Source organism: Odocoileus virginianus, chromosome 22, assembly GCF_023699985.2.
Source record: "Odocoileus virginianus isolate 20LAN1187 ecotype Illinois chromosome 22, Ovbor_1.2, whole genome shotgun sequence".
NCBI classification, from domain to species: domain Eukaryota; kingdom Metazoa; phylum Chordata; class Mammalia; order Artiodactyla; family Cervidae; genus Odocoileus; species Odocoileus virginianus.
In genome coordinates, this window is record NC_069695.1 from 28944722 (window position 1) to 28964355 (window position 19634).

At 35.9% G+C, this 19634-nt stretch overlaps 1 protein-coding gene across 1 annotated transcript in view; it reads right to left on the minus strand.

The window, feature by feature from the left end:
• CDH2 (cadherin 2) overlaps positions 1–19634 on the minus strand; it is a 248326-nt gene that overhangs the window by 53603 nt on the left and 175089 nt on the right. Inside the window, exons 3-7 of the mRNA XM_020870897.2 lie at positions 12358–12584; positions 10304–10450; positions 8406–8561; positions 3745–3889; positions 1294–1466 (exon numbers count right to left, since the gene is read on the minus strand). Coding sequence (XP_020726556.1) covers positions 1294–1466; positions 3745–3889; positions 8406–8561; positions 10304–10450; positions 12358–12584 — 848 coding nt within the window. The remainder of the gene's footprint in view (positions 1–1293; positions 1467–3744; positions 3890–8405; positions 8562–10303; positions 10451–12357; positions 12585–19634) is intronic.

Genomic DNA, 19634 nt, shown 5'->3' on the forward strand with positions numbered 1-19634 from the left:
CGTCATAAAAACCAACCCCTAAAATCCTTGTCAATAATATTTATGATGGTAGGTCTAATGTTTCCTTTTGACACACATAATATGAGGTCTCATTACGATAGAAGCTGGCTCAGCCAGAAACCTACAAGCACAGATCTGAGTCGGCACTTTGATAATTCACTCACACAATGATCACTGATGGTCAATAATGACCTCGAGAATCGCTAAGAAAATGGTTAGAACAGAATGGAGAAAGGGTGTGGGAAAATTCAGGAGAGGGCTGGAGTTTTCAGGAAAGGATATAAGCAGGGCTTGAATGGCCACATGAAGAACTGGAGGATTCAAGATCAAGAAAAACAGGCAAGACGTTACTGGCAGAAGGAATCATGTGAATAGAACACAGCAGGCTGCCGCAGCATGGTGGGCTGAGCTCTGTCAGAGCGAGACGACCCATCTAGAAGGAATGAAACACCTATTCCTTCTCAGACTGTGATCCGAAATAATATTTCAATACTGTCAACACTGTATGCCTTTACAACAAAACGTATGCCAGAAGTGTGTTTCTCTGTGTTTGTAACTTTAAAGCCCTGTCAGTGGAATGCCGGCAGTTCTTGGTGTTCAAACCTGTTAAGCTCATCTTAGAGTTAAAGAGAAGGTGATCATCTCTTCTGTACTAAATCAAGGATCACAAAAAAAAAACCCTCATCACACGTGTCATTTGTAGCCTCTTCAAAATACAAATGTTAAAAAATTATCCTGAATGTATGTACACTTTATTTGGGCACGATTTTTAATTTAATTCCTCATCAAATCCTTTTGAGTACAAGGGAAAACAGAAAATGTGAAGAAGTTTAAAAAGTAGATACCAGAAGGTTATTTACTTAACTTAGTCAGTGGCCACCCTAAATATTACATGGACCAGCAATGATTTATCCAGTGTACAGACATCATTTAACCAACTTGAAATTCTGTAAAAAAGAGTGCAGCTTTTTATGATTTCTTCATGACCACGAACACATGAATAATTTCGTGGAGATGTTACTGTGTGTGTGCTCAGTCACTCAGTTGTGTCCGACTCTTTGTGACCCCATAGATCGTAGCCCACCAGGCTCCTCTGTCCACGGGACTTCCAAGGCAAGAATATTGGAGTCATTTCCTTCTCCAAGGAATCTTTTTGACCCAGGGATTGAACCTGCATCTCCTGCATTGGCAGGGGGACTCTTTTTGTCTCCCCTGAGCCTGGAGAAGATAGATGTGAGCCAGTACACTTTTAAGATTACAAGAAAATTCAAATACAGATCTTGGTTGGCTTACTTCTCTGTCAAGTCCGGCTGCCACCGTGATAATGTCCCCAGTCTCATTGTTGATTGTAAACATGTTGGGCGAAGGGGTGCTTGGCGCCTGGGACAGGATTCTGTACCTCAACATCCCATTGAGGGCGTTTGGATCGTCAGCATCAATCGCAGTGACTGTCATCACATATGTTCCTAGACAGTAGACATGGAAAATGAATGGTTGTCTTTCATGTCAGGGTCTCCCAAACAGAAGGGATATTTACCTTCTGCATCAATCTTCATTTCACTTTTTCATTTTTTACAAAATAACTTCTGTTTTTAAAAATGTGGACCATTTTAAAGTCTTTAGCAAATCTGTTACCGTATTGCTCTCATTTTATGTTTTGTTGTTTTGACCAAGAGGCACATGGGATCTTGGCTCCCTGACCAGGGACCAAACCTGCATTGGCATGTGGAATTTTAACCACAGGATCACCAAGGAAGTCCCTTTCCACTTTTTCAGACCAACATTTTATCATTTAGCCTTGATTAAAACACTATTGATAAGAACTGAACTCACTTCAAAAAGTATAAAATATAGTTGAGTTGCTTGAAAGGAAAATTGTTAAAAAAATTTTTTTTACAGATGTATAAAGACTAAATGTTTCCATATACTTAAAAGACAAATTCACTATATGATTCAAAGAAAGGATCCCTTCAGATATATATCTTATATATCCCTTTGTTTATATAAAATGCAAATAATAAGTAACATAGATGTCATTTGAAACATCTTTTATGGCCACTGATCCCTTCCCTCTGCCGTTTTTTTCCCACTGTGAAGTAGCATCTAAGACGACATGCGGGGTATGATTCTCCACAAAGCCTAAGTCACTTTCTGAAAGTAAGCCAAGTGCATAACAACACATACTCCATTTACTGAGGTCATAAGGAATCATTCCATGCATGACTGTTCTGGGACATTGAATAGGGGGTTTTGCACTGGGGTTCATTATTTCCGAGGAGATTAAAAGAACATTGTAACAAACTCAGGGACTCCAGTTTATTAGATATTGTGGAAAGTCTACAAAGCATTACGAACAAATGCACTCAAACTAGTTAGACAAACTGCAATTGAGAAGTAGAGAGAAAATGTTACTATTTAAGATGGTTTACTCCATGAAATTTTTGTAAGACTTGGATTATAAAATATTCCATCTCCAGGCTACCTTCTTCTTCAGTACTCTTAAGATCAGTTTTATTTAGTGCCTTTACAGCCAGTGTTCCCTCTACAGGGTACTTTTTTTTTCTTTTTTGCCCCAGAATTAACTAAATCTTGTTCACATAATTCAAATATCTTTTCAGAGCTTGTCCCTTTGAACAAGACATCCTATTTGACTATGTGCCAAGTTTGATTATTTTTTTTCCAAAACTTTTATTTTTTCCCCCCAAACATTTGCTTGCTTATTTGCCTTTTACTGTTCTCCACTAGATTTTAAGCTCCAACAGGGCACAACTAACTTGTCACGGCTATATCTACAGTGCTGGAGCAGTGTCTGGCATACAGTATGTGTATGTGCTCTATAAACATTTCTTGAATGAATTGTTACAACAAAACAAAACAAAAAATGTGTTTTGGAATCTTGAACCAAAATATTGCTTACAACATTGCATTTTAGTTTAACTTAAGATTCATGACTCTATCAAATCTTGCCTAGAAGGATGTTTTCAAACTTACAGAACAAATGCAGGAAATCAACTCATGAAATGTCCTTACATTTCCTGATCATTTGGAGTCATTTATTTACGGGAAGGCTTTATGGAAATTCACGGGCATATGCATTGTAAATATACCTGTAATGATTTACTTTTGGTAATTTTTATGAAATGATAATTCTGATAAAATTGGAAATAATAGAGGAAAAAGGACCAATGAATGATTTTAAAAAACCAAAAGCCTTCCCTAGGCAAAAAAGCACAACGTTTATTTATCCTTAGAATATATGTATAAGCCTTGTGTTTTAGTAAAGATATGTTTAACATGCTTTTTTTTTTTCCTGTATTTTAAAATACCGACGAACTCGACTCTAAAATGTGACTCAGACAGAGCCACAGATGGTTGAACTTCCTGCACAGCCCTTCTTCCCACCCCAGCTGCCCCCACCCCCTGCTCTTCTGAGATACAGACAAATGTAGTGAACCAGGAAAAATGCCAGTTTAAGACATAGTTATATCTATAAATTGGCTTATGTACAAACCAGTATAGATGGTGAAGGAAATATAGAGCGTTAAGTTTAAATGTCGAGGCTTTCTTAAATTTAAAATTAAATTTAAAAAATTAAATACAATGAATTAAGTCTTGCTTAAAAGCAGCATGAATGAGAGAAAATGACACTAAAGGCTCACGTGATTTCTCATTTAGCTTATACGCGAGGGATGGATAACATTGCATTTCCTCAAGGAACCTCCAAATTATGATCTTCCAACTTACCTGGCTTTGATCCCTCAGGAACTGTCCCATTCCAAACCTGATGTAAGAACTCGGGTCTGTTATCATTCATGTCAATAACATTGATGACAATGTCGATGGGGTTTTCCACTTGGTTTCCGTTAATATCCACTGCATGTGCCCTCAACTGCAAGAGTAATTAGAAAACGAAACAATTTAACGGATTTAGGTCTCGCATGAGAAGATAAAAGATACCATAACCATAACCATAAACAGCACAGATGGATGAAAACCAAAAGCTATTCTTCCCATCAAGATTCAAGTTAGCCAAACTCTATCATTAAGGGAGACATAGCTGATAGGCATCTAGAGCAGAGTTCTATGACTAATCTGTATACAAAAGAGTGAAGCAGAAACGATCCACCTTTGACGGCAAAGAAATCGAGCTTCAGAGAAGCTAAGTATTTTAACTCAGTTTACTGACAGAGCTCCTGTCCTAAGCCAGTTCTGTCCAGCTTCCAAATCCTTTCACTAAATCCATACAAAAGAGTCAGGGTAACAAAAAATGTGGAACTGGCCTAAAGGAGTCATAGAGAACAAGAGAAAAGATGAGAATCTGGAAAGAATGAAGTGTGCACACGGAATTTTGACTCTTTTTATTGTAAAAGTCATTCACCCATAAACAGTAAGAGTACATAAGACAGTTTGTTCCTCTCCCAAGGTTGAGTTCTCAGTATTACAGGTATTCTAGAAATTTTGTCTTTTTTCTTCCTTTGTAAACAAATATAATCACTCAGCTATTCTTGGCAAAATATCTTCAAAATCTTTTCATCCAGCTCATAGAAAACCATTTCAATCTTTTCAAAGGCTGCATAGTGTTCCATTGAATTCTTTCTTTTTAAAGGCAATGCTTCTATGATTTTCCTGTTAAGTATGATGCTGGCTACTGGTTTCTGCTGGATATGTTTTATCAACTTAAAGAAGCATTAATATATCTTTTTTTTTCAATTTCGAGGTTATTTAGCACATGAAACTGTAAATTTTATTAGACAAGCCTTTTCAACACATACAGAGCCTCTTTTTCCCTTGACTTATTTAATACATTACATTAAGAGATTTTAATACTGAACTGCCCCAGCCATTCTATAATTAATTCTATTTTGTTATCAATATTGCTCATTTATGTGCAAGCAGTGAGAATCTGGAGAGCAAGAATTTACCCCAATACCTACCTGAAAATATTTATTTTTCTGAGATTTAACCACATGACTTCAGCCAGTAAGAATTCACACAGAAGAGAGAGTTAGAATTTTTGGATTGGTATTTTTTGTGCTCATAAATTAGAGACTAGTCTAGTTAGAGACCGGTCTACTACGTGCTGCTTTACTGCATCCATGCTCGGTCATGTCCGACTCTATGCAACCCCACGGAGTGTAGCCCTCCAGTCTCCTCTGTCCATGGAATTTGCCAGCCAAAAATCCTGGAGTGGGTAGCTATTTCCTATGCCAGGGGATCTTCCTAACTCAGGGATCAAATTTGTGTCTTTTGAATCTCCAGCATTGGCAGGTGGATTCTTTACCACTGTGTCACCTGGGAAGCCCCACCACCTTTATTAAGCTTCCCTGTTAAGGTGAAAGGCTTTGTAAAAGGCTTGAAAACCTCTTTATATTTTAGAACAATGTATTAATAAAAAGCATTAGAATTATGTGTTCATTAAGGCTTTTATGAGAATTGGTTGGTAAAACAATCAAGGCCCTTGGGAGGAGAGAACTGGGTGATATTTAGGATTTAAAATGCATTTTTAGTTTTTCATATGCTTATTTGCCAGTTTATATGTAGGGTGTCTTGCTCTACCATATGTCTATATCTATCTATATAGTAATTTTCACAACTTAAATAATTTTAAAAGTTTGTACAAGTGCAAAAATTCAAAAAATACATTAATGAGAAAAATAGTCTAAAAATACATTAGCATAAGTGGCATAAAAATTATGGGACAGCTAAGTATGATCATGACACTGATGCTAAATCAATTGAAATACTAAATCAATACATAGTGTTGGGACGACTGGGCTGGCCATAAAGGAAAAGCAAAGTGGATCTATATATCCTTCTTTTACTAAAATAAGCTCCACAGAGGTTATACATTTAGATGCAAAGATAAATAAATAAATAAAACAGATAAAATGCAGGAGACTAGTATCTTGGAGTAGGAAAGATCTTCTTAAACTCCTCCAGAAAGCCAGAATGAGGGGCTTTCCTGGTGACTCAATGGTAAAGAATTCACCTACCAATTCAGTAGATGCTGGTTTGATCTCTGGTCTGCGAACTAAGGTCCCACATGCCGCAGAGCAGCCAAGCACATGTGCCACAACTATTGAGCTTGTGCTCGGCAGCCTGGGAGCCGCAACTCCTGAAGCCCTTGCGCCCTAGAGACCATGCTCTGCAGGAAGAGATGCTACTGCAAGAAAAGCCCAGGCAGCAACAAAGACCCAGCACAGCCACAAATTCATAAATAAAAAAGAAAGCCAGAATGCACGATAAAATCAAAACAATGACAAATACCATAATGCAAAAACTGTAAGTTATAGTAAGGGAAAAATTATAAACAAAGTTTGAAAACAAATAACAGCAAAGGAAATATATGAAAATCATGTATCAACATCTCTAGCAGATAAAAGGTTATTGTAAGTGGATAGAGGAAAAGGTAACTTTCCCAGCCCAGATTCAACATAAGATAGGAACAGGGGATTCACTTTAATTGGATATTCAACACAGGCAACTTAAAGCATCAAGATAAATTTTTTAGAAATAGCACTGGCAATAAATAAATAATGCCTGGAATTGATAATGGAATGGAAAGTATCTATTTTATAGTGGGGAGGTACTGTAACACAACACAACTCTTTAAGAGAACAATTTTACTATATTTATCAAATCATATTTTAGAAATTTTTTCTGAGGACATAATGGGACAGTGTACAGAAAGCTGGCCATTGCTGCATGATTTATAGTTGTAAAATAAAGTAGAAAGAACTAAATCATCCAAGTATCTGCCAGTAGGTAATGAGTTACAATTATGTTAGAGCAAGCAATCAAAAATAATAATAGAAACAAATGATTCCTGATGTGGAAAGATGCTAAATCTTATGATTGCTAAGTGACAAAAGTTGGTTTCAGAGAATAATCCCAATTTTGAAAAAATATATTTATGAATCTATACACAAAGACACATCTTACAGAATATTACCAAAGTTAAAGAAAAGTGACTAGTTTATGTATTGGGATTGCAAATTCTTCTTACTTTATTACTAATACTATATTATTTGAAAAGTTTTTAAATTGTACCTATATTCTTTTCTAAGAGAAAATGATACTTTAATTAAAAGTTTTAGCTATTCATATAGAAACTGGAATAGGAATAAAGATCACTTTAGGTTTCTCTATTAAACACATGAAAAAAATTGTTGAAATCCTGTTCCAGAAAAATGTGCAAGCGTGGCTAGAAAAAAAGGAAAGAAAAATGCTTTCTGGAATTTATACTTTAGTATTAAGTAATTATTGATTTTTTAAATACTCAATACAATTTTTAATTGGGAAAATCAGTTTTAAATACATACATATATTTAAAAATAGGAACATATAACTATATATAAGGGTTTCCCTGGTGGCTCAGATGATAAAGAATTGCAGGAGGCTGTAATGTGGGAGACCTGGATTTGATCCCTAGGTTGGGAAGATCCCCTGAAGGAGGGCATGGCAACCCACTCCAGTATTCTTGCCTGGAGAATCCCCCATGGACAGAGGAGCCTGGCAGGCTACAGTCCATGGTATTGCAAAGAGTCCGACACAACTGAGTGACTAAGCATGCACAGCATAACTAAATATAAAAGCTGTGATAACTCAATCAAGAAATGAATAACATAGAAAAATAACATAAAATTAGCATAAGAAATATAACTCGATATTATATCTAAGAAAAGATTGCTCAGATGGGCAGGTTAATGAAACCAAGTATTGGCAGAGTTATGCAAAAAAGGGAAATCTTAATTCTCAGTAGGCAGATAAAAATGGCACATATTTCTGGAGATAATATGATCAACAAATAACAAAATGAAAATGTGCTATCCATTTTGTATGATGCTAATTAATGGTAATCATAATATCAGTAGATAAACAAACATAAATGTACTTGGTTGGCCAAATGTTCATTAGGGTTTTGCTATGAATTCTTACAACAAACCCAAATGAATTTTTGGGCCAAACCAATATATTTATAAGAAACTGCTGTTAAAATTATAGTTTATATACATTCTGTGGAATACTATACAGCTATTAAAAATGTAATGATCTGTATGTAATTTACATGAAATAGCTTTGACCCCTTTCATGGAAATTTGTTCTTATAAGTTCTTAACCACATATCTGAAGGCAAGTATCAGCATGAAAATAGTAATATGACTTAGGGCAATTTTTAGTTTTTCCTTGGCATTGTTTGTTTACCATGAGCATTCATCAATTTTATAAAAACAATTGTTTTATAAAAATACAAAATAATTAAATTGAAAAGGCTATAAATACATTTCTGGCATTAAAACATTCAGGATCAAAGCTTTAAGACTAATATGAGAGGCAAATGTTAAACCTTGCACATATTTGGAAGAGTGTTAATACAAAGAATTAACAGATGGTTGAAATCTTACATGAAACCGGGCTATCAGCTCGCGATCCAGAGGCTTGGTTACTGACAGCTGACCTGAGATGGGGTTGATAATGAAGATACCAGTTGGAGGCTGGTCAGCTCCTGGCCCAGTTACGCTGTACCGCAGAGAAAGGTTTTTATCTCTATCGGATCTGATCTGAGGGTCAAGAAGATAGTCACATTAAACAAGGGACTAAACGAGCTCATTATCAGAGACAGAGCATGCTACACCTCATGGCCTCTTCCAAACATACACCATTTCTTCCCAGAAAATTCCTGAAGCTCTCCCAGTCCTATTCCTTGTTCTTGCTTCCTGGTGATGGGCTTCAAAAAGAGATGTCACCTGTCACTAGAAGGACGGGGCAATATTAACATCTAAAAGAACACTCACTAGGAGCAGTGCAAAAGTCAAAATTAAGGAGTGTCCATTTTTAAACATAATCAAAGTCTCTTGGAAATTTGGAGGTTAGAATATTTAACCCAGTAACAGGTGTTCAATTTAATGAAGAAAAAACTATTCACTTTTTTGCATCAGTTAGGACAAGAAATAACTGTCTATTCATAGTGGGAAAGAGCCTCAGGTGGGAACTCTAAGATTATGGTTGAGCCTGGGAATCAGATTTCTGTACTTGCATTGTGCTGATGTTTTTCATTGCAACCAAAGTTTCCCTTATTATTTTAAGTTGGCACCCAATACCCCAAATTCTTTATTAATAACAAAACATGCAAGAAATGATTTTATAATAGATTTCTCTTAGGCATAAAAATTATATCTGTTACAGGCTCACTGCTTTCTCCTCCAAATACAACATTTCCTGGAAAAATAAGCTTACAGGTGAGTGGAACATATGTATCCTATGATGTTCCTAACATCATAGGAACAGGCTGCAGAAAGGGAGGAAGAATAGGGCAGAAAGAAGGGCATTTGAGTAATACTGTTTGGAGGTGATAATAAGCAATATCTGTATATTAGACAAATACTTTTAATCCAGTAATAGAATCCAGTTTTTGTTTTGTTGTCTTAGTTAAGGCAAAATTCTTTAATTTTCTCATTCTCCATTAAAGTAGAAACATAGAAAACACCTTGATTTGGAGGTTACATATTTCATTTTTAAACTTAATTATAATGCATATTACCATAGACTGGACAACACAAATAAATGACATTAAAAAATACAGTTTTCAGTAGGTATGTATTGGGATGCTAAATTAATCATATACAGAAACATTACTCGCTACTAAATTTGAGAATACAACTAGTTGTCTCATTTTCTTTTTGTAATAAATAACAAGTCCCTAATTTTACTAAGCATATAGAAATGTCTGTCATTTTTTTTCCCGTGGGTCTGATAGCATGCATTTAGAGTAACTGGGAAAAAAAAAATCTTGCTCTTCAAATCTGAAAGCCTATGTTTTTTGTGTAGCCCCAGGGAGTCCGTTAATGGTATCAGAGGTCATTTTTTATTTCTTTAAAAAACTCTCAAATGCACTCAGTACCGGCATTTTTAGCAATGATTGCCCCTTTATTTTTTCTTTGGCCCAGAAGCTATCTGTACAGGGCAAAGATCATCACGGGGAATGCAGCTCTCAGACACGGAAGATAAGGTGGAAGGGGAAGGGTGCGGTGTGGCTGTGAATGCATGAGGGAGCTAGGGTTGTATATGCAGACACTGAACAAACTTCAGCATCCATGGCCCACTGGACGGACCCACAGAAAGCTCTGCCTGTAAATAACCCAAGGTAATGAATAAGAGACTCTTTACAACCCTAGAGACATTTCATCAATACAAAATAGTACATTCAGGTCTTAAACTCTACTTTGTGGAAAAAAGAGACAAAAGCACTTCTAACAGAGACCGAACACATGCCACAGAGATCAGTGAAATTGCGTCACCCTACCCTGACGAGCTCTTGGGGAAAAGGCCCTCTGGAGTTTTCTGGCAAGTTGATGGGAGGGATAACCCAGTCTCTCTTCTGCCTCTGCAGGTAGCCACTGTGCTTAGTCAATTGTCTTGGGAATACAATTTCTTCTATTTCTCGTGATTCCTTTGCATGAAAATACAAGAAGACATTCCTGAGTACTAGAATAGCACTTTCTGAAAGTACATCAATATCAATGGACACCCGTAAGTGCAGAATCACACTTTATTATGAGCAAGAAAATAAGTCTGGAGGCGCTGTCCTCATCCCCCTATGAAAATAATAGAAAATACCATAAAATTGCGGGCTTCCCCGGTAGCTCAGCTGGTAAAGAATTCACCTACAATGTGGGAGACCTGGGTTTGATCCCTGGGTTGGGAAGATCCCCTGGTGAAGGGAACAGCTACCCACTCCAGTATTCTGGCCTGGAGAATTCCATGGACTGTATAGTCCATGGAGTTGCAAAGAGCTGGACACAACTGAGCCATATTTTCCAAGTTCACCGTAAAATTGTGGGTGCCACTGTTTATTGAAAAATGAAATACCAAACAATGTTTTAAGCGGCTCAGCTGTGTAAACTATTTGCAGTTTCTATAAACCATCTTAGATAGTAGTTAACATTGAGCAAAATTTAATAGTACCCTTTTATACATTTCTCATTAGTTTAAACCACAGTTCAGGTAACGTGCTACTGTACATTAAATTTAGATCTTGATGTGCTAAAATATAATTTGAATTCCAAGAGAAGTTTAATACATACTGCTAAGGAACGTCTCAAATATTTATGACCCTATTAAATCCCACAGAATTAATGCTGTAATTATTCTAAACCTATGTCAGCCATGATGGATGCTATAGATGACCCACTTTGCACATGGGGTATTAATCTCTGCTGGATGTCAACAGTTTCTTCTGTTTTTCCCTGTATCTGTGGACATTTTAGCCATTAGCCCATGCTGCTTCAATGCAAACATCCAAGCTGGTTTGCTGGAACACAGTGAATCCTCAACAACAAAAGCAACTTTTCACTCAATTAGTTACCAGATCCTTATTTTATATTACCCAAATGACATGATTTCTCTTCACAGTTAATAGATTAACAAATTACATTTCACATAATGAAAATCCAACATTGGTATAAGAGAAAAAATGATATCTTTTTCTCTAATATTTATTCATATTTGATTATTGCTATGGCTCTCACATTTACAATACCAGCAAAGAATATGTATATTATTCTGTTTTAATGTAACAGTTATAGTTCATAAAATCACAGACCAATTATATATATATATACATATATATATATATAGCATCACCCCATATTTATTTCCAATTAAGTCAAAGCACTATAATATTCAGAAACTAATATTGTTATCATAACTTTAGTGAAGAAGTTAGTATATCTTATTTAAAATTCTTAAAATAGTGGCTTACACAAAAGAAGGACTTAGAAAATGTTCAGTTGAATTTAATTTTACTCTGTTAAAAATATATCTTATTTGTTTTATCTTGGCTTATAGCAATTTCCACCAGAGGGAGTGTACTATTCCTAAAAGTCATGCCCATAGTATAAATAATTCAAATCCCCCAATTTGATTACTGAGGGACAAGACAAAACCCAATACTCCTTGGCAGAAATGTTTTCCTATTATTACTGTAAATCTCTACTTCCCCTACCATAAGTTTGGCTGATGACATCTTATAAACAACTGTTTATCTTGTGGTTAAATTTAACAGCTTGTAAAGCTTCTAAGTAATTTAAAACAAACAACTATTTCTAAGTAAATTTAAGTTATAAATCTCAAAGTATAAACAAATCTTTCAAATACAGTTTAGGATTGCTGATAATACATTTAATCTAAAGTATCCTGTAAGATTAAAAAAAAAACAAGCGGCAAAATAGTACTGCAGCAATGAAGTTGATAAAAGTTCCAATATTGGCCACTCATTAATGTGATGCCAAGTATGCACGTAGTTCAAACTGTACAATCCTGATTAAGTCCATCCAAAGTCATCCTTAGATACTCTACCTTCACTGAATCCTCAGGTAAGGCTGGTTTGAGGCTCAGTTTTACTGCTACTTGCCACTTTTCCTGAGTCTCTTTGTCTTGAGCGTATATCAGGAACTTCGAGTGTTCAGAGGAGAGGGGGAAGCTTCTCACAGCATACACCATGCCATCTTCATCCACCTTAAAATCTGCTGGCTCACTGCTCTCATACTGTACTTTTCTTTTCCCATTGCAGTTGCTAAACTTCACTATGAAAATAAATAAATAAATAAAACTAATTACATTACAAAGGCAAAAACAATTATTCATTTAACTCTATATCCAGCTTAGGGTAAGAGAAAACTTAGTAACATGAAATGTTACTCACTGGAAAAGACCTTGATGCTAGGAAAGAATGAAGGCAGGGGGAGAAGGGGGCAACAGAGGATGAGGTGGTTGGATGGCCTCACCAACTCGACGGACATGAGTCTGAGCAAACTCCAGGAGATGGTGAAGGACAAGGAAGCCTGGCGTGCTACAGTCCATGGCGTCGCAAAGAGTCGGACACGACTGCGTGACTGAACTGAACATGAAATGCAAAAATTTTATTTTTACATTATTCAATGAATTTTTATCTTGAAATTTTAATACAACTTTTAAAGGTTACACTCGATTTGCAGTTATTCCCCATGTTGCACGTGCCGTACGTGCCAAATCTCTTCAGTCATGTCAGACTCTTTGCACCCAGGGACTATAGCCCACGAGGCTCCTCTGTCCATGGGATTCTCCAGGCAAGAGTACTGAGTGGGGTGCCATGCCCTCCTCCAGGGGATCTTCCTGACACAGGGATCGAACCCGTGTCTCCTGTGTCTCCTGCCTTGCAGGAGGATTCTCTACTGGCTGAGCCACCTGGGAAGCCACCCGCATATAAGTGATATAATAAGTAGTTGTCTTTTTCTAACTTATTTCACTCAGTGTAATCCCCTCCAAGTCCATCCATTTTGCTACAAGGGGCAAAACTTCATTCTAGGTATGGCTGAGTAGTATTCCATTATATATATATATGTCACATCACATCTTCTTTATCCATTCATCTGTTGATGGACACTTAGGTTGGGTCCATATCTTGGCAACTGTAAGTAATGCTGCAATGATCACTGGAGTGCATGTTTTCTTTTCAAGAATCTTTCTTTCTTTTTTTTTTTTTTAGATTTATACCCAGGAGTGGAATTGCTGGATCATATGGTAGTTTTATTTCAGGAATTTTCGTTCTAGAGAATGTCAGATGTTCTGAGTTATTCCCCAGCATCTCCTTGTTCCAAAGTCTTCCTCTTCCTTCCACAAGCCCCTGGACCCTCAGGAATACCTGTTCCTTCCCAGGTCTCACCGATGCTGCCTTCCATTCCCTAACAAACTTCTACTAATCCTATACAGCTCAGCTCCAGAGTCACTGAGGGCAGAACAAATTACTGCTGAACTCTTATCACCATAGCTCTAAAGCCATGCCTGACATTCACAGTGCAAGCACTTCAGAGTGAATTTTCTTAGCTATCTTGTATACCCTGCATGTTTCCTGGCAGGCAGCCTTAATATATAATTTTGGAATAAATTCTTAAAGGAATAAAGCAATGATATTCACCAATACTGAATGCCCACTATGCTCCAGAACAACAAAACCTCATGGTACTTAAAAGGTGAATAATTGGCCATTTCTAGTTCTTGTGGTGCTTATCATAGCTTTATGAAGTACTAACAGTTCTGTAGATTTTCAAACAAATGAAAATAAAGGTACATCTCAAAATAAACAACTGAAAATGTCTTAAGAAGAGAAAAAATGAAAAAAATTTCAGTATCTTAATTAGCTCTATCTTACTTGTAATGACTTAAAACTTGAAAAAACTGAATGCTTTCTTAAAGGCAACATCAATTAGCTTATGTCTCAGTGGAAACAAAACAAAGGTTAAACCAGGTACTTATAAACGTAGAATTAGACCTATTCAAGCCAAAATAAAATTATAATAAAAATATTCTCCACAGAAGATGGTTTTCTTTGAAACTCTTAATCATTCTTTTTGAAGAAAAATTCTATGGGAAGAACATAAAAGGATCAAAGAAAAAAACATATTTTCACTTCTGTAAACATGTGAGGTTATGTTCTGACCACAATTACACTGGATACATTTTGGAGTTCAATTAATAGTCACACATTACAAACTAAAATCATATATATTTTTTGTATTTTCCAAGGACCTAAGTTCATTTTTTGAACTCTCACCCACATGCGAATTAATTAAATTCTTTTGTTTTCATTAGCATAGATTCACTATGAATCTATGCGCACCAGACCACAAATAACACACAAGCTTATTACCCTAAGTAACCGTAAAACCTTGATAACAGTCATAAAATACTTCACTGAATATATTATTTTCCCACATAATTCACATATACCATCCTTCATCTTTCAAACATTGCAAAATGAAAAGTTGTATCTCACACTAAATGATAAGTCAAAATATTTGTCTTTGAAGTAGAAATATCCCAGAAGATAACTTAATTACCCCATCTTACATGCTATGTGATTTAAAAATGAAAAATGGGAATCTTTTCTATAGAACAATGCCATCTACTGCTTGTCTTTTATTAAGACAACAAAATGAAAAGTCAAATTGTTTGCGGGAGCCCTGCTGAGAAATCAAAATGAAAGACTTTTAGCATCATCTTATATAAAAAGTCCCTTTTATATCACAAAAGGTATTCATGATACTTAAAAACAAACAATGTGGATGAGAAACATTAACACTTTTCTGCAATTTCTTGTTGACTTATACACTCTGGTATTCCTCGCCCATTCACACCTGGACTGTTGCATCTGCCTGCTTGGGTAGTCTTTCTCCTGCTCCAGGTCACTGCTTGTCCGCTTCTAGACTAAACATCTGCAGCGATTTCCTCCTCCCTGCCTGCAATATTACATGTCAACTCTTTGACCTAGTGTACAATGCTCTCTTAATTCTTAGTCACTTGGTCTTTTTGGTTTTATCTATTGGGTTGGTCGAAAAGTTGAACAGGTTTTTCCATAGCATCTTAAGGGAAAACCCAAAAGAACTTTTTCACTAACCCAATACATCATCTCCTACAATTTATTCTGCTCAGTCAGACAGATTTCTCAGTCAGTTTCCACATCGCTGTGGCCCACATTCTACACATGGGTGCTCAGTCACTTCAGCTGTGTCTGATCTTTGTGACCCATGGACCATAGCCCACCAGGCTCCTTCTGTCCATGGGATTCTCCAGGCAAGAATACTGGAGTGGGTTGCCACGTCCTCCTCCAGGGGATCATCCCAACCCAGGGACAGAAACTGCATCTCTTGCATTTCCTGCATTGCAGGCGGGTTCTTTACCCACTGAACCACCTGGGAAGCCCCTACACCTGTATGTATCACCTTTTCTGGGTCTGGACCACCCTCTTCTCCTAGCCACAGCTTCAGAGTCAGGGGAAGAGTCCTCTAGGGTGTCCTTAGGAAAATGTCATCCTGTGCCCTCATTTGGGAAGGCTCTGAATTTTTAAAAAAATTTTGTTCCTATGTTTCCTGTCCATAGCAATACATATTAGCACTTTATTTATTATAATAATAATAAGTAATTTCTACTTATTAATGGTTTCATGTGACTAGATCTTGTCTCTGTAAGTGGACCATAAACTCATTGTGGCTTCCTGACAGTGAGTCTTAGTTTTTTTGTTTCTTTGACACTTAACAGTGATAGGACAGAATAAATATTCATTAAATATCTACAGACCAATTGTATAGATTAATATCTAAAATTTCTTTTAAAAACTAGAAAGCAGGAAACTTAAGATGTATGCTCAGCCTACCATAGCAATAGTCAACAACAACAACAACACCCAGGGACGTCCAATAATTTGACTTTGTTTAGATGGTTGGTTTATGAAAGAAAATGAATTGATACTGGTTGAATGCTAGGTACTGAACAAGATACTTAAGGTTAGGTTATTTACTTTAACCTTAAGAATAACTACCCAAAGTGAGAATTGTTTTCTCTGTTCTACAGATGGGGCAGAAAATTCAGAAATCCATCTGCACTCCATGATGCTTGACTCCTTGTGTTTGCTTGCCCTAGAAAAACACAGAAGGATCTAACTCAACTCATGCATCTTAAACTTTTAATAAACAACAAAAGTAAATAAATGACAAAGAGGCTTGATAGATGCCTGGGAAGAGAATAGTGCCACATTTAAATCTTTGAAAGCATCTAAGTAACTAGCATATTAAAAAGGAGTTCTTCAGTTGAAGTACAGCCTAAAGGTCCTACAGAGGGGAGGCACTGAGCCCCTCGGGGACTGGTGCCTGTGTGTGACAGATGAAAAAAATTCACACTCACTGTTACTGTCACAGGCTTTGGCTAATCTGGTAGTCAGCTACCTATTTGGATTCAGGTGTCAAAAAGATACAAGCAAGCAAAGATGGAGGCCTTTGAAAAAATGTGCCTTTTCCTACCAAGGGTCACTGCAGATCCTATGAATGAGAAGCGTGTGACCCCAGAGAGTCTGGCTCTGAGAAAACACTTTGGAGGAAAGTGCATAAAGGTTGTCACTTAAAATCTTTCAGCTTTTCTAGCACCCTTGCCCCCATTGGTTTAATAGTTCTGACATCAAACTGTTCTGAGATTTTTAAACAAATGATAATTTTCATTGCTCTGATATTAAAATAAGCAACATTTTGAGCATTGCTCAGGTTTAAAGGACTGTGATGTATTATGTGTTGTATTAACTGTGTTGTATTGATATTAATCCCTTTTGTACATTCAACGAGTGGAATCAATACCTTAACTGAAAATAAGTCCATTGCCAACTGAAAAAGTTTTCCTTAGTGAGATACTGGTCCTGACTTCATCCTGTGGTTGATTTAATGCACAAACAGCACCTCGTTCACATGCTTAATCAGTAACTACCAGGTTTTACTGCTTTCAAAGTCACGCAAAGTAAAAAGCTTGCTAATTTCATTGGTATTATGGACTACATTGTTTTCCCTTAAATTCACAGGCTGAAATTCTAAATCCAAAAACCCCAGAATATAAGTATTTGGGTGGCCAAATATTTGTTTGGGTTGTAACATCTTATAGAAAAACCCAAACAAAATTTTGGCCAACCCAGTGTATTTGGGGTCACAAAGAATCGGACACAACTGAGCGACTGAACGTAATGTATTTGGAGATATGGTTTTTAAAGAGGTAACTAAGGTAAATGAGCTCATATGAGTAGGGCCTCATTCAGCATTACTGGCATCTTATAAGAAGAGGAGATTTGGACACAGTCGCACATATACACAGAGGAAAGGTCATTGTATGGACACAGGGAAAGATGGCCATCTGCAAGACAAGGAGAAAGATCTCGAGAAAATCCAAACCTGTTGGCACCTTGATCTCAGACTTCCAGTCTCCAGAACTGTGAGATAAATTTCTGTCATTTAAACCACCCACTCTATAGTCTAACAAGTAGGTAATACATGAATTCCATTTATTAACAATTGATCAATGTTTATTGAATGTTGTCTTGTTCACTTTTGACTTAGCTGCACCATGAATATTTTCGCAAATTTGACAAGACTCACTTCTGTCCTAGCACCAAATGCTGAGACTTACTTACAAGAAAATTTTTACAGAAACACAGACATTAACAGAAAAATAAAAAGTGGAAAATCATTATGTTATAGAACCTTAGTCACAGCACTAATATATATTTATAACTTGTATATTTATTTACTATTCATAGACTTTCAAAAGGTTTTCAGAAGGACTATGACAGAATATGTTTACCAAAAAGTTTGTTAGAAATAAAAGGATAACAGACAGAAGCCACGTGAAAGGGAGAGAGAGATATCCAAGGGACAAGGTAAAATGATTAAGATTAGATTTAAAATTTAACTTTGAAGATGAGGAAAGCAAACATCACAGTCATATGACTTGTGGAGAGAAATATATACTGAAACAAAGCTGCTTCTGTTATTAACACATTTTCCTAATGGATGTTAGGCAAAGAATTCTCAGTAACTTAATAATACTTTCTACTTTCATTTTCCAAACTAGGAAGCAGTTTGATCATTTTTTAATATAAAGCAACAATGAAGGGTGAATCCTAGAGTAAATTAAGGACTTTACAGTAATGTATCATTATTGGTTGCAGCAAATGTGCTACATTAATGCAAGATGTTAGTAACAGGGAAAACTTTCAAGGTGGGGTGGATATGAACTCTGTATTTCGCACTCAATTTTTCTGTAAACTTAGAACTTTTCTAAAAAATAGTATATTAATAATTTAAAAAATATTTCCCTAAGGGCATGGTCTAACCAGCTATATTGTCAGATATTTGAAAGGAGTAGATAGTTGTCAATATCCTCAGTCTCTGCCAAGTATGAGTGCCAGTGAATTACTCCAACATGATGTTAGCAGGAGCCAGATAATATAACTTAATCAATAACTTTACATAAACATCCTATGTAGGGAGATACTGAATTGGTGTTTCATGAAAGTCATAATATTTTATTACATGTAATAAACTTGAAATTCTGTTATTTTAAAAAAAGGAACTCAATTTGAAATTTTTTTTCTGACAATCTTCTTTACATTAGAATATTAACTTTTCTTGAGTGCTCAAATAACTTAAAGTAGAAACTCCAGAATTTCAAAACATAGGATAAAAGAAAATAAGCTGCTTTAGACAACTGAAAAAACAAGCTTGATCCACTGAATAATTCAAATTTAAAACAACTCTACACAGAATTAAATGTTTGCACCTAAAAACATCATCATATTAAGTAAGAAATGTATTATTAGAACCACTGCATAGTTTCCAAATGTAATATGTAGTTAATGTGTTCTAGAGGACATAGGACTTTGTTAACATGATTAATACAAAATTAAACACCAGTGAAATCATTATTTTAAAGTAATTTTGACTCTTAAAACTATACCTCAAATTAATGTTAACCATAAAAACATAATATCTTTATAAAATATTAACAGGAAACCACAGATCTTATATAGGAAATGTATTAGCAGTTTAATAGCACACATTAACCATAGGAATGAAAATGTGAAAATATACACATACGGTTTATAATTTTTGCCTAAGTAAAGCATCACCATATTTAGAAACAATTATTAGAGAACATTGTAAAAGAATTTTGTTCTGCCTAAATACCCCTTTGACTTTTACTGTATTTTTTTTCCCCACATTAATTGCTATTTCTGAAGGCATACTGGGAAAACAGAAACAGCTTCACAGTGTTAACAGATGTTC